We start from the raw sequence: 14,527 nt of genomic DNA on the forward strand, positions 1-14,527 counted from the left end.
AGTGTGTGGTCTTCTCAGGGCTTCTCATTGCAGTGGCTTCTCTTGTTGCAGAGCACGGGCTCTAGGTGCACAGGCTTCAGTAGTTGTGGCTCGTGGGCTCTAGAGCGCAGGCTCAGTAGTTGTGGTGCACAGGCTTAGTTGCTATGCAGTGTGTGGGATCTGCCCGGACCAGGGCTCGAACCCGTGTCCCCTACATTGGCAGGTAGATTCTTAATCACTGTGCCACCAGGGAAGCCCCTTCACGGAGCATTTTTAACATGGCCCACTTTGGGTAAGGCTGAATTAGAGCAATGCACAGTAACCTGTGTGCACCTTTTAGAGTCAGCTCGCCCAGGGGTACATGCATTTGAAGAAAGGAATATATCAAAGCTTCCCACTAATTTATCCAGTCATTCAGTGCACAGTTCCCAAGCAATTTGGCCACACCAAGTGCTCCTCTGGGTGCTGGAAATGCAAAACCAGAAGGTAAAGGTGCATCAGTGGAGCAGGTGGGATTCTAACCCCAAGACCTCACCCAGCAGCCATACCTGCTTGAGGCCCTTTCCTTGACCTTCACAAGGACAAGAATAACCAAGGCCTCTTTGGCATGAGTGTGTGGCTTGGCACAGGACTCGGGCAGCCACTAACGGGAGTTATCCATGGGAGGGGACTCCAGTGGCCCCATAGAAATGTTTTCCAATATTTCTTCAGTTCCCCACCACCTCGCTGATTTGAGCCTTACCGGGGAACCATCTCTACTGCTATTAACTCTGTATCTTTTTCTTCAAATTGACCTCCTTTTGAAAAGAAATGTAGATGTATTTCAAAGAGAAACGTTATATCATATCTGTAAGTGTCTATTTTCTGATATGTGGTATATATATATATATATATATATATATATATAGGGTTGCCCAAAAAGTTCATTCGGGTTTTTCCATAGCCTCTTACCGAAAAACCCAAACAAACTTTTGGCCAACCCAATACGTGTATGTGTGTGTGTGTGTGTATATATCCATTTAAAATCGTCTTACATGTCACCACTGCTATATCGAACTCCCCACCCCCCCTCCAGGATTCTCCTTTAAGTGAGAGTAGGCTGTAAACCTGCCCACTGGGACCCAGTACCCTCTGTGCTCATGTTCTCTGCCTGGGAAATTAGCCCAAAAATACATGCAAGGTATAATCCCAGCTAGTTATTTTTAAATGCCAAAGGAAACAAGACAGAAAGAAAATAATGTAACCATGATTATTTAGGATGGTGGGGTTTTCTTTTCTGTTCTTTTCTTTTTTTTCTATATTTTCCAAGTCCTCTGTAATAGGGCTCTCAGAATTGAAAAAGTTCACGTATTTTTGCAAACATCACCTGGCCCTCTCAGCCTCAGAGGGATGGGTCCGGATGAACAATTCCCACTTTCAAGGAGTATCAGCATGATAGGGAGAGCTTATTAAAACACATAGTATGGGCTTCCCTGGTGGCGCAGTGGTTGAGAGTCTGCCTGCCACAGCAGGGGACACGGGTTCGCGCCCCGCTCCGGGAAGATCCCACATGCTGCGGAGCGGCTGGGCCTGTGAGCCATGGCCGCTGAGCCCACGCTTCTGGAGCCTGTGCTCCGCAACGGGAGAGGCCACAGCAGTAAGAGGCCCGCGTACCGCAAAAAAAAAGAAAAACAAAACACATAGTGCCATGTCCCGCCCCAGAATTCCTAAGTCAATGGGGCTGGGGTAGGATCTGAGAATTTGCTTTTCTGCCAAGTTCCCAGGTGAAGGTTGGTGCTGATGGTCTGGAGACCACACTTTAAAAATCATGGTTTTAGATAAATGAGGTAATAATGTGGAAGTACTTGAAAGGTGACCTTGACTGTCTTCAGTGGCAGCCAGTCCCCCACATTCTGTAACTAGTGTGAATGGCGCCCCCTAGGGTCTCACAAAGCGTAGCCTGAGGGTGGCGGGGAGTTTCTGGTCCCCATCCTTCCCAAGAGGCTGTGCGAGGTTCCATTAGAAAATGTCTGGACACATCTCTGAGCTCTTGAGAGAAAAGTTTTACTGTGGAAGGAATGGAGTTCAGCTTCTCTGCATGAGCTTAAAATGGGGCAGAGTTACTAAATCCACACCTCATCTTTCTTCTTCCTTTCCTCCAGGGGTCCCTCCTACATGGCTTCCCACTAGCACAGCAACAGAGGAGAGCACAGAAGCCCCTTCTGCAACGGAAGTGCCCTCAGCCTCGGAGGAGCCATTGCCCTCAGAAAAGCCGTTGCCCTCAGAAGAACCATTCCCCTCAGAGGAGCCATTCCCCTCAGAGGAACCGTTCCCCTCAGAGAAACCGTTCCCCTCAGAGGAGCTGTTCCCCTCAGAGGAGCCATCCACACTTTCAGCCCCAGTACCCAGCAGGACTGAGCTGCCAGGCTCTGGGGAGGTATCTGGGGTGCCTGAAGTCAGTGGTGACTTCACAGGCAGTGGCGAAATTTCAGGACACCTAGACTCCGGTGGGCAGCCTTCAGGGGAAATTGCAAGTGGACTGCCCTCTGAAGACCTTGACTTCAGTGGGCTCACCTCTACAGTGGGCTCAGGCCTGCCTGTGGAAAGTGGACTGGCTTCAGGAGATGAAGATAGAATTACGTGGACCACCACTCCTGAAGTTGACAGGTTGCCCTCTGGAGGTGAGGTCCCAGAGGGCTCTGTCTCTGGAGTAGGGGACCTCAGTGGACTTCCTTCTGTAGGTGAGGATCATCTAGAGACCTCTGCTTCTGGAGTAGGGGACCTTAGTGGACTTCCTTCTGGAAGAGAGGACCTAGAGACCTCTGTCTCTGGAGTAGAGGACCTCAGTGGACTTCCTTCTGGAGAAGGTCCAGAAACCTCTGCCTCTGGAATAGAGGATCTCAGCAGACTTCCTTCTGGAGAAGGTCCAGAAGCCTCTGCCTCTGGAGTAGAGGACCTTAGTGGACTTCCTTCTGGAGGAGAGGGTCTAGAGACCTCTGTCTCTGGAGTAGAGGACCTCAGTGGACTTCCTTCTGTAGGTGAGGATCATCTAGAGACCTCTGCTTCTGGAGTAGGGGACCTTAGTGGACTTCCTTCTGGAAGGGAAAGTCTGGAGATCTCTGCTTCTGGAGCTGAGGATCTTAGTGGGTTGACTTCTGGAAAAGAAGACTTGATTGGGTCAGCTTCTGGAGTCTTGGACCTTGGCAGAATACCTTCTGGAACTCTAGGAAGTGGGCAAGCTCCAGAAGCAGGTGGCCTTCCCTCTGGATTTAGTGGTGAGTATTCTGGGGTGGACCTTGGAAGTGGCCCATCTTCTGGCCTTCCTGACTTCAGTGGACTTCCATCTGGGTTCCCAACTGTCTCCCTAGTGGATACTACATTGGTGGAAGTGGTCACAGCCACCACTGCAGGTGAACTAGAAGGAAGGGGAACCATTGGCATCAGTGGTGCTGGAGAAACATCTGGGCTGCCCTTCAGTGAGTTGGACATTAGTGGAGGAGCAAGCAGACTCTCTTCAGGAGCTGAACTCAGTGGCCAGGCATCTGGGACTCCTGACATCAGTGGGGAAACATCTGGACTCTTTGGTGTCAGTGGACAGCCATCAGGGTTTCCTGACATTAGTGGGGGAACATCTGGACTTTTTGAGGTCAGTGGGCAGCCATCAGGGTTTTCTGGGGAAACATCTGGTGTGACTGAGCTTAGTGGACTGTCCTCCGGACAACCAGAAATCAGTGGAGAAGCTTCTGGAGTTCTTTCTGGCATTGGTCCACCATTTGGCATAACCGACATGAGTGGAGAAACGTCCGGGATCCCTGATCTCAGTGGGCAGCCATCAGGGTTACCAGGGTTCAGTGGGACAACATCCGGAATCCCTGACCTGGTTTCCAGTGCCGTGAGTGGCAGTGGTGAATCTTCTGGCATTACATTCGTGGACACCAGTTTGGTTGAAGTGACCCCAACTACATTTAAAGAAGAAGAAGGTTTAGGGTCCGTGGAACTCAGTGGCCTCCCTTCAGGAGAGGCAGATCTCTCAGGCACATCTGGGATTGTGGATGTCAGTGGACTCTCTTCTGGAGTAATTGACTCCAGTGGGTTTACACCCCAGCCTCCAGAATTCAGTGGCCTGCCAAGCAGAGTAGCTGAGGTCAGTGGAGAGTCCTCTGGAGCTGAGAGTGGGAGCAGCCAGCCCTCTGGAGCATATGACGGCCGTGGACTTCCATCTGGTTTCTCCACTGTCTCTCTTGTAGACAGAACTTTGGTGGAATCTGTAACCCAGGTTCCCACAGCCCAAGAAGCAGGAGAAGGGCCTTCGGGCATTTTGGAACTTAGTGGTGCCCCGTCTGGAGCGCCAGACATGTCTGGAGACCATTCAGGACTTTTGGACCTAAGTGGACTTCAGTCTGGACTGGTAGAGCCCAGTGGAGAGCCATCAAGTACTCCATATTTTAGTGGGGACTTTTCTGGCACCACTGATGTAAGCGGAGAATCCTCTGCACCCACGAGCACCAGTGGGGAGGCCTCAGGACTTCCAGAAGTTACTTTAATCATTTCTGAGTTCGTGGAGGGTGTTACTGAGCCTACTGTTTCCCAGGAACTGGGCCAAAGACCCCCTGTAACATACACCCCCCAGCGTTTTGAGTCCAGTGGAGAAACCTCTGCATCTGGGGATACACCAAAGTTCCCCGGGTCTGGGGTAGAAGCATCATCAGTCCCAGAATCTAGCAGCGAGACGTCTGCCTATCCTGAGGCTGAGGTGGGAGCATCTGCTGTCCCCGAGGCCAGCGGAGGCACTTCCAGGTCCCCTGATCTGAGTGGAACCACCTCCACCTTCCATGAAGCTGATCTGGAGGGAGCCTCAGGCCTGGGAGTGACAGGTAGCACCTCAGCCTTTCAGGAAGGCCCCAGGGAGGGCTCGGCTGCCCCGGAAGTGAGCGGAGAGTCAACCACCACCTATGATGTGGGCACAGAGGCATCAGGCTCACCTTCGGCCACTCCCATGGCTTCTGGAGACAGGACTGAAATCAGCAGAGACCTGTCTGGTCACACCTCGGGGTTGGATGTTGTCATCAGCACCACCATCCTGGAATCCAAGTGGACTCAGCAGACCCAGAGCCCTGCAGAGGCGCATCTAGAAATGGAGTCCTCAAGCCCCGAGCACTCAGGAGAAGAGACCCAAACAGCCGAAACACCCACCTCCCCAACTGATGCTTCCATCCCAAACTCTCCAGGAGGGACAGATGAATCAGAGGCAACCATGGCAGGTATTGTTGGGATTATTTTCCTTTAAATGGGTTTGGGTAGTTCAAACTGTAGCCGTGTAGATTCAAGTTCTGAGCACAGATGAGCTGTGCAGCCTCAAGCAAGTTTCTTAACCTCTCTGAGCGTCATCTGTAGAACGGGAATAGTACCAAGAAAGATTAAGCAAGATATAAATATGTAGAGAACAAGCGTCATACTTTGCACACAGTGCACACTTGTAGATTCGTGATTATTATTGTTACAGTGGAGTTACATGACACAAACATTTATATGTGAATTCAACTGTCTGTACTTGGCATGGGAAGCACTATTTAGATAGTGCTGGAAATTCTGCTTATGCCCGTTTCCCATGGAGTGAGTGTGAGATGAGAGAATGAATCTGCTGATGACATTTATGCCCCAGTATTTGCTTTGTGCAGGGTGAAAACCTGCACAGTTCAAGGAACTATGAAGTGTCATTTTGGCTGTGTCCTGCCTTTAGACCCTGACTCCCCACCCTCAACCTGTGCAGGTGAATCCTCTGCACTATAGTGATGGCCTCACCTTGACACAAACCTGGCACTGGGCACCAGAGGCTGATGATTTTCCTTTGCTTTTTGCGTTGGGATCCCTTGCCTCCCCCTGTGTACTGAGAGACCTTCCCCAGTCAGAGAGCCCCCAACCACTCCCAGATGCTGGGACTCAGGAGGGACAGGGTCCTCAGAAGCGTGTTGACCCAGAACCAGCCTTGTGGGCTTCTGGGGCCTCAGGCCCCACCCTCGAGGTCGTAGAGGCTGCACTGTACCCCAGGCATCTACATTCTTGATGCTCAGCCTCTCCCCGGGGGTTGCAGACCCCACCACCTGTGCCAAGGAGCCCTGCGGTGCAGGGACCTGCCGGGAGACAGAGGGACACATCATATGCCTGTGTCCCCCTGGCCACACTGGCAAGCACTGAGACATAGGTAAGAGCCTCATCGGCCATGGGGGGTACAGGCAGAGGGGTTGGGAGGAGGCAACCAAGGTCAGTTGGGGCTCAGGCTTCTCACACCGGGAAGGAGAGTACACAGTGACGTGCTGGGTAGCAGGCACAGGGTAAACATGGCACGTCTTTCTAGAGTGTCCGGTCTACGTGCGGTTTAGGAGAAAAAAGTCAAGTAATTAAACTGAGAAATAGTTCGGTTTTTTTTGTCAAGCCAATGATTGTTTTATGAGTAGAATGCAAAACGTGCTGGAATTTTGAAGATAAAACTTGAGATTTCAAAGAAATGTTGAGCTAGGGTGTGTGTTGAGGAGACCCCGTCATGCCCCACAGCTCCTGGGAGGGGATCTCCATGGAGGCTGTCTTGCATCATGCAGAGTGGAGCCCTCCAGGAAAGACCCTATGGTCCCCTCCATGCTTGCATCTGGGCGGGGTTTGGGTCTCCTTCTGGCCCTGAAGGAGATGACACAGACAGAGCTTGTCACTCCCAGCTCCAGGGTTCATGGCTGCAGGTCAGCTGTGACCCAGCAGTGCCCCACCCCTGGGCACCCACCACCCTGGGACCCCTGTTTGCCCAAGCAGCTTGTGGGATGAGTGAGGAGTCTGGGGGATCCTCTGATTGAAGGTGGCCCTGAAAACAAGATGATTAGAATCTACCTGTCGCTCCCTGAGCACCCTGAGGCCTGTGGCCATGAGGACATCTCAGCTCATGAACATCACCACCCTTGAGAAAAGAAACTCCCGGTCCCCTCCAAGCTCAGATTCTTGGGTTAGCTCTCTGCGCTGCTCCCAGGCCCTTAGCCCAGCCCTGTCTGAAGTCAGGCATCAGAGACCCAAGGCCTTCCCTAAAAGGGCTTCATACCTAGGACACATGCAAAATACCTTTACATCATACACAAAGAAGCATTCTGTGTTTATAGACATTAATATATATGCAGAATAACACCTCATAATACATTATATACTCATAATATAAAGATGCTGTATCCTTGGCACTTAGACAGGAAATATATATGTTTATATAAACAGGCACTAAGGTGAATACCTATTCACTCTCTCCTGATTTGGGGTCAGCCTGTGCCCACGTGTGGGGGGCCGTGACTGAGAACACTATGGGCCTCCGTGGCCAGAGAAGGTAGGCTCTCCTAGGAAGGTCCTGGCCTTTCTACCGAGGGGACAGTGTTTCCACTGAGCCATAGTGACCCCAGGGGCTATAGACATACCCCTCTGTCATCCACCCCCAAGGGAAGGCAGAGCACTGCCTCTGTCCTGGGAGAGCCCGCCCCTGATGAAAACTTGGGGAGACCTTGTGCGCTTTCCAGCACACAAAATCTTCAGTCGGCAGTGGGAGTGGCTCTGTCTCCCCCGTGAGCAGTGCCCCTGGAGGGCATCGTGCCAGGTGTGCAGACACGTCCCCCCCTGGGTCTGGGTGTGCAGATGGAGAGCAGCAGGGGGCCCATCTTGGGTGAAGTGCTGTGGAGCTCAGCTCCGTCAGCCAGCTCATCCTGGGTCAGGGAGGAACAGACTCAGAGCCCGACAGGACTTCCGGGGTGGGGACAGCCGCCAGGACCAGAACCCCTTTGCCCTCTTTTGGTATCTTTTGACACCTCTCTCCATTCTTAACAACTGCTTCCCCAATCTGATGCTTGAAGCAAAAATGTGACGCTGGTATCAGAAGTCACACAGCAAGACTCATGTCCTGGCACCTCTGAAATTAGAAGTAGGTGACAATGGCCCTTAACTAATCTGCTATAAGGACAGCTTTTCTCTAATGGTGTATATTTCCAAAGGGCTTTCTTTCCCACAGTTTCTTCCTAGGCAGCTCTGAGAGCTTGGTAATCATCCCCATTTGAAACTGCAGCACAGAGAGGTTAAGTGATTTGCTTAACTTCACTGAGCAAGTCCAATCAAGAATTGAGGTGTTCGCTGTTTAACACACTCGGTTAAATAAGAAGCCTTCTCTTGAACATAACAACCGGTTGTCGGTCTTAAAGAGCTAGAAGCCAGACTTCAGGGGAACCAGAATGAAGAATAGCTGTAGAATTGGAGTTGGTCCAACTAGACACTCACAGACAAGCCCTCACTACCTCATTTGTAAATAGGGTCAAAGGTAGCGGTTCTCAGCTTCAAAAAAATTCTGATGCCTGGGTCCCACCCCTGCAGATTCTGATTGGAGTGTTTCTGTGGCCTTGGCACTGGGTATCATCCCCGCAGATTCTGATTGGAATGGTCCTGTGGCCTTGGCACTGGGGGTTTTTTTTGTTTTTGGGTTTTTTTTTTGCGGTACGCGGGCCTCTCACTGTTGTGGCCTCTCCCGTTGCGGAGCACAGGCTCCGGACGCCCAGGCTCAGCGGCCATGGCTCACGGGCCCAGCCGCTCCGCAGCATGTGGGATCTTCCCAGACTGGGGCACGAACCCGCGTCCCCTGCATCGGCAGGCGGACTCTCAACCACTGCGGCACCAGGGAAGCCCAGCACTGGGGGTTTTTAAACTCCCAAGTGACTCCAGTGTGCAGTCAGAGCTGAGAAACACTGCTATGAGGATTAAGACCATCTGTGTACATCTGACCAGTTCCCCTTCCCCATCTCTCAAGCCACTGATTACAAAAAGCTTTGTCATCTCTAAAGGGCAAGTGGTAAGAGTCATCCACATGCAAAATCTGGGGTCTCATTGTCCATGACTCTACCCGTGGGGTCCCAAGTCGCTCCTGTTCAATTCAGGCTCAAGATCTGGTGCTTCCAAAAGGACTGCAGAAAGTGTCCAGTATCCACAGATCACCCACCTGTCATCTGGCTCTAGAACTGAGAACCACAGGTTGTTGAAAGACCGTATAGATCAGTGTCATCTTGTTTAGTCAGCATTCCACAAATAAGTTCTTGATGAATTATTAATCTCTACTCTTTACATCAAAATAAATATGTTTAATGAATACTTAGATTCTTTAGCAATTAAAAGTGGGACTGGGGACTTCCCTGGCGGTCCAGTGGTTAAGACTCTGCGCTTCCCACTGCAGGGGGTGCGGGTTTGGTCCCTGGTCAGGGAACTAAGATTCCGCATGCCTAGCAATGTGGCCAAAAAAGAAAAGCAGGACTATCCTATTCGGATCCACTTAAAAAGCAGAAGCATCCTCCCCACCTCCATTGCTAATACAGTATTTCCTGTGGGGATTAGATTTCTGATTCTGAGGCTTCAATCCTGGCTACTCCTTAGAATCAGAATAGCTGGGCCCCGCCCTGAGCTATTCTGATTCACTTGGTCGGGGTGGGGGGGGGACGGGGCGGGGACGGGGACTCTGGTGCTGGCGGTAATTCTTTTTAATCTAAAGATTAACTACCACAGTGATTCTAATGGGCAGCTAAATTTGAGAAATCAGATCTCACATCCAGTTTCCCAGGAATCACTGGCATTGCCTGGATTTCTCTAAACTCCTTGGTTAGAAGGGCGTGAAATTAAAATTTAATCAGCCTCTTTTCTGTTTAACTGACATCTTTTACTTTGTGGACTTGGGGTTCTGATCTATGACCTGACCCTGTCTCTCCCCCTAGTGGGGTGATGTTTGAATTCCAGTGACACCTTATCCCTGGGAGGTGGGGGGAAGTGCTTTCCAAGCAAGTGAAAATACAGGGTTACAAGTGAAAATACAAATTACACCTTCTTGACTTAACCAAGAAGTCCATGGGCAGATTTTAGCAGGCAACTAATTGAATTTAGCAGGATATTAAAGTTACATTCAAGATCAAACTTTAAAAATATAAACAACTTGATAGTATAAATAACTATAACATACTTTTAATCTAATCATGTTTGTTTTTAAAGCAAATTGGAACTGATAAATATGCTCTTGTAATCCTTCTGCCGATTGTGATACACCAGAAAGTGAGTGTACGTATTCAATTCTGTTCATCCTGATTAATCCTAGGTCTTTGCAGGGTGCAGAGCATCTGTTGAGCTAAGAAATTGTCTCTGTGCTTCTTGAGGAGATTTTCCCCCTATCCTTGTCCAGGAAAGTCATGTCCAGGGTCAGCACATACAGCTGCACAGGTTGTACACAGAACAACTTGAGGGGTACAATTCATACCATGCTATTTACGAGTGGCAACCCCTTTGGTTGGGTATCACTTGAGTAAAAGCGCCTGCTGTCACTTCATTCAACCTTTTCTATGAACAAAATAAGCTCTGACTTGGAAATCCTGGGCTCTGACCCAGGCAACAGCTGGACAAGACCCCTTCAGGGTGGAGACCTGTGGTCTCCAACTCAGAACCCTCACCTTTACCAGGGTTCTCAGTTATTTTCTCCCTTAAGTTAGAGATATCACTAGAGGGCCTTGTTCAGGAACAAACCATCCCGTTTGGTTAGAGTAGAGAGAAGAGGACTCAAAGTCCCTGCTGCTTAGTGATGACCGGTGAGCCCTTGGCTGGGGCAGCAGAAATGGTAATGAGATGCTGAGATTCAGGAGTCCAGTGTCTCTCTCTCTCTCTCCATGTGGAACAGAGGCCCAGCTTTCATCCTCATGGTCTAATTCTCTCCTCCATCTTCTCCAGTCTGTCTCCCTCACTTACCAGCATGGGCAGGTCACTTCATTTGTTTTCTTATCTGTAAAATGGCCCAGCGACATCCATGCCATAGGGCCGCTGGGAGGATAAGTGTGTGTGAGACATAGTGTCTGGCTCAGAGAAGATTTTGGGGAGATATTGGCTCCTTCTCTTTCCTCTCTTCTTTCATACAGTCTGCCCATTGCCCAAAGCCCTTCCTGTCCTCCATCTGCTGTCACCTTGTCTGGGGTACCCAAAGTACAGCAGGGCCCAGCCCAACTCTTCTCATGGTTCCAGAAGACAAGCAATGTTCCAATTGCCTTCACAGAAAGAGGTGGGCAAATCAGGGCCAGAGTGGCTCTTCCAGCCAGTGGAAGGGGAGAGGATGCACCACAGGCCTGAGAAGGCCCCACGCAGGATGCTCAGCCCTCTCCGTACTGTTGAAGGCCTCTCTAAGCTGCTCCAGAGCCACTCACAGGCTCTCTGGTCTTCAGGATTATGGCCCTTCCTTTCCTCCTCATCTGTGAATCCAGGGCCCTGCATAAAACAGCTTCTGAGCCCGGGAACCTGGTTCCTTGAGTTTCAGTCCCTGCAGCCTTCTCAGATCCTGTGCCCTGGCCAAACACCAAAGGAAAACTGTCCTAGTCCTCAGGCCACCTTGTGGGGGCGAGTGATGTGAAATAAGCTTCTGGGACCACTGGAAGCTACCTGGCCTGACCTCCCTTGGGGCCTCCGCCCTCCCGCCCTCTCCCGCATGGGTTGGCCGGAGGCCCCAGGGTTGATGTCTGGCTCTTCTCCCCACGGGCCACTCCTGTCCCCTGCTCTGTACAACTGCTTTAGCGCCTACATTTGCTTAATACCCCCTTGCCCAGTGCTTCCCATCTTCCATAATGACGCTAATGGATGAAAGACAACAGTAGCTTTTCTGAAGCAGGAGAACCTCCCCCAGCTTCCGCCCACCGGCCTGACCTATTGCTGCTACTGCTGCTGCTGGGAATCCTGGTGCATGCTGGGAATCCAAGTGCATGCTGGGATTTCAGTCCATTCCTCCATGCATTTTGGTTTTGCTTGGAACAGTTTCAAACTTGGAACTGTTGGTTTCTAGCCCATGGTGTACACTCCGTGAAATAAAGTCAAGAACTTCGCGGGAAGAGAGACATACCTGAGGACTTGAGATTTTCAGGCCTCCCATTGCACAAACCCAGCTCTGGTCTAGATAACATCGGCTATGCACTAGTGAAAAGGATCCAGAAGAAAGTGCTTTTATCTTCTTATCAGAGGATTGACGTTAAGATCTAGTCAGTTCTTACGAGAGGTAAGAACTAAGTCCTGGAACATATTTAGGGAGCTGCCTACATGGAGACCACCCACAGACACGCCAGGTCCTGAAGGTTGTATGAACATAGCTGTACATATCATGCTGCCCCCATAAGCCAGTGGAACCCTTTCATTCCAGAATTTTATTAATCCCCTGGGAAGAGGAGCTTCACAATACCTTTTATAATGTTCCCAGAGGAAGTAACCCAGCCGGTGTTTTTGGAGAACGAATACAAAGAGAGTAGAAGGATCCTCTAGGTCTCTGGCTTCTCTGAAAGTGCAGAAAGACCAGATTAGGAGTTTCAGTTCTCACCTTGGCTAATGGATGAAAATTTGAGGCAAAGGCCAATGACTTACCAATGTAAGCCCCACAAAGAAGTTGGATCACAAAGAACATCCTGGACCAGAAGAACAGACGGAAAGAAGAGTCTTCTGGGGAACAGAGGCTGATGGGGACCTGACAGTATCCCAAGCTGGTGCTGGTGGGTGGCCACTTACTAAGTGCCTCACTGGCTTCAAACACTGGTCTCCCACTGGCCAGGATGCAGCCCTTCTAGAAATCATGACTCATTGGAGAGGTCCATGTTCTGAGGCCTTAAACTGGAAGGAGATTACATGGGGAAATATTAGGCTGGGTCTCTGTCCCTCCCCCCAAGATAACAATGTTGGCTTCATCTTTATAAGATACTCTAGAATCTAATTTACTGAAGACAAAGAAGGTGTCTGCAACCAAAAAAAAAAAAAAAATCTAACAATCTCATGCGGATATCCCACACTGCCATTTTCTCACGATCCTATACTCCGTGAACCACTTCTAGCTTGTTTGTTCTAGTACTGCACGGCCTTGTCCTCTTTCCTTGGTTCATAACTACAGAAGAAGCTAGGAAAAGAAAGAGCTCTAACCAAGCTTCAAGAACTGGAATTCCAGTGTCCTTGCGCAGCGCCACGTTTGAGAGCCAATTCAGACCTCAAGGCCTCTTGAAATATTCACAAGAGAAGCCGTCCTGGAGGAACTCCAAGCTCACTCTCACAGTAGGCATTTGCCCTCAGAAGCAGCAGATCCCTTCACCCACTGGGAAACCTGGCTCCAATGCTCCAAGCTTGCCCATCCAGAGCCACACACATCCAAGAAAACCCTTGTTGGATCTTTGGCTCAGCACTCCAAGATGGCGGCAGCAGCAGCAGCAGCAACAGTTCTTAGAAAATCCAGGGCTCTGGAGAGCAGCAGGGCTGGCCACCCATAAAGAAGCTGCAGTGCAATTGTGAAGCTGGAGTTGCCGGCAGGAGTCCTAATGGTGGCCCTTGGTTTCTTGCAGACATTGACGAGTGCCTCTCAAGCCCTTGTCTGAATGGAGCCACCTGCGTGGACGCCATCGACTCTTTCACATGCTTATGCCTTCCCAGCTACCAAGGGGACCTGTGTGAGATCGGTACGACCGTCTCGGCTTCAGCTAATGATACTAACTGCTACACCCCCTCTTCCTCCCTCATCCTTCCCTGCTAACCACAGGTTCTAGGCCCTGTGGGGCCCCCAAGATCCATCCAGACAGCCACTTCAGGGGCCACAAGTGAGAAGTCGGCCCCACTCACTCTCACTCCTTCTCTTGCTGTTCCCTGCGGAAACCCTCCTCTGGGGCACTGGCTGATCTGACTGCAGAAGAGACATGCAGGCCGGGCCAGCCTGCACTTTGGAAGGTGGGGCTCTGGGGGACCTTTCAAACACTAACCTGCTCCGGGGCTTCCAGATGCCACCAGCAAAGTTGGTGCATGCATCAGACTAAGAAGACAGGGCCAATTCCATGCATTTGTCTTGAAGGACACTATGGGTGGGAGTCATTGGTTCTTGCTCCGGATGAGAGCCCCGGATCTTCCCAGCGTGGCCATGGGCATGTGTCTGCCTGCCGTATTGCCCACAGGACCTCTGTGGCCCCTCCATGGCCTTGGGAGCCACCGTGCCACACTGGTCAAGCTGCCTTCCTCTTCTTCTCTGGCAAGAGCTATGGTCTGTCTGAGAGCTCCCGTGTCACCAGCATGCTCAAGTCATGCATGCACAAGGACAGCTGCATGTCACCTTGTCCTCATTGCCACCGTGACAGCTGCCACATCAGTGCCACTCCGGTCCACGCTTCCTTGCTCCCTCCCTTGTGCAAGGCAAAAGGCTGGCCAGAGAGAACAGAGCCTCGCTGCAAGGGCTCTGAGCTTCCTCTCTTGGGCCTTGCCAACCCCTCAGTTTCTGCACCTGGGCCAGGCCCTGCCAAGGGGAGCTGTGGGCCAGGAACTTCCTGAGGCCAGACTGAGCCCACAGCCCTCTCACCTTCAGTGTTTCCTAGTCTCCCCATCTCAGGGCCACCCCGTCTCAGAAATGGGGAGGTGGAGCTTGCAGTTGCTAGTAGCAATGGTCCATGCAGAACTGGAAGTGTTTAGGGGCTCAAAACCATTTTCAATGAACTCTCAATTTAGACATCCCAGAAACTTCCAGACAGCAACTGAAACTCCTAAT

The 14,527-nt window shown here is 50.9% G+C and overlaps 1 protein-coding gene across 3 annotated transcripts in view; it reads left to right on the forward strand.

Annotated features, from left to right (window-relative positions):
* ACAN (aggrecan) overlaps positions 1-14,527 on the forward strand; it is a 64,167-nt gene that overhangs the window by 44,048 nt on the left and 5,592 nt on the right. For 2 of the 3 annotated variants that reach the window (XM_067696393.1, XM_067696384.1), the window contains 2 exons: positions 2,121-5,219; positions 13,344-13,457. In XM_067696393.1, the coding sequence (XP_067552494.1) occupies positions 2,121-5,219; positions 13,344-13,457 (3,213 nt within the window). The remainder of the gene's footprint in view (positions 1-2,120; positions 5,220-13,343; positions 13,458-14,527) is intronic. The other variant, XM_067696403.1, reaches the window with a different exon arrangement.

Source organism: Pseudorca crassidens, chromosome 1, assembly GCF_039906515.1.
Source record: "Pseudorca crassidens isolate mPseCra1 chromosome 1, mPseCra1.hap1, whole genome shotgun sequence".
NCBI lineage: Eukaryota > Metazoa > Chordata > Mammalia > Artiodactyla > Delphinidae > Pseudorca > Pseudorca crassidens.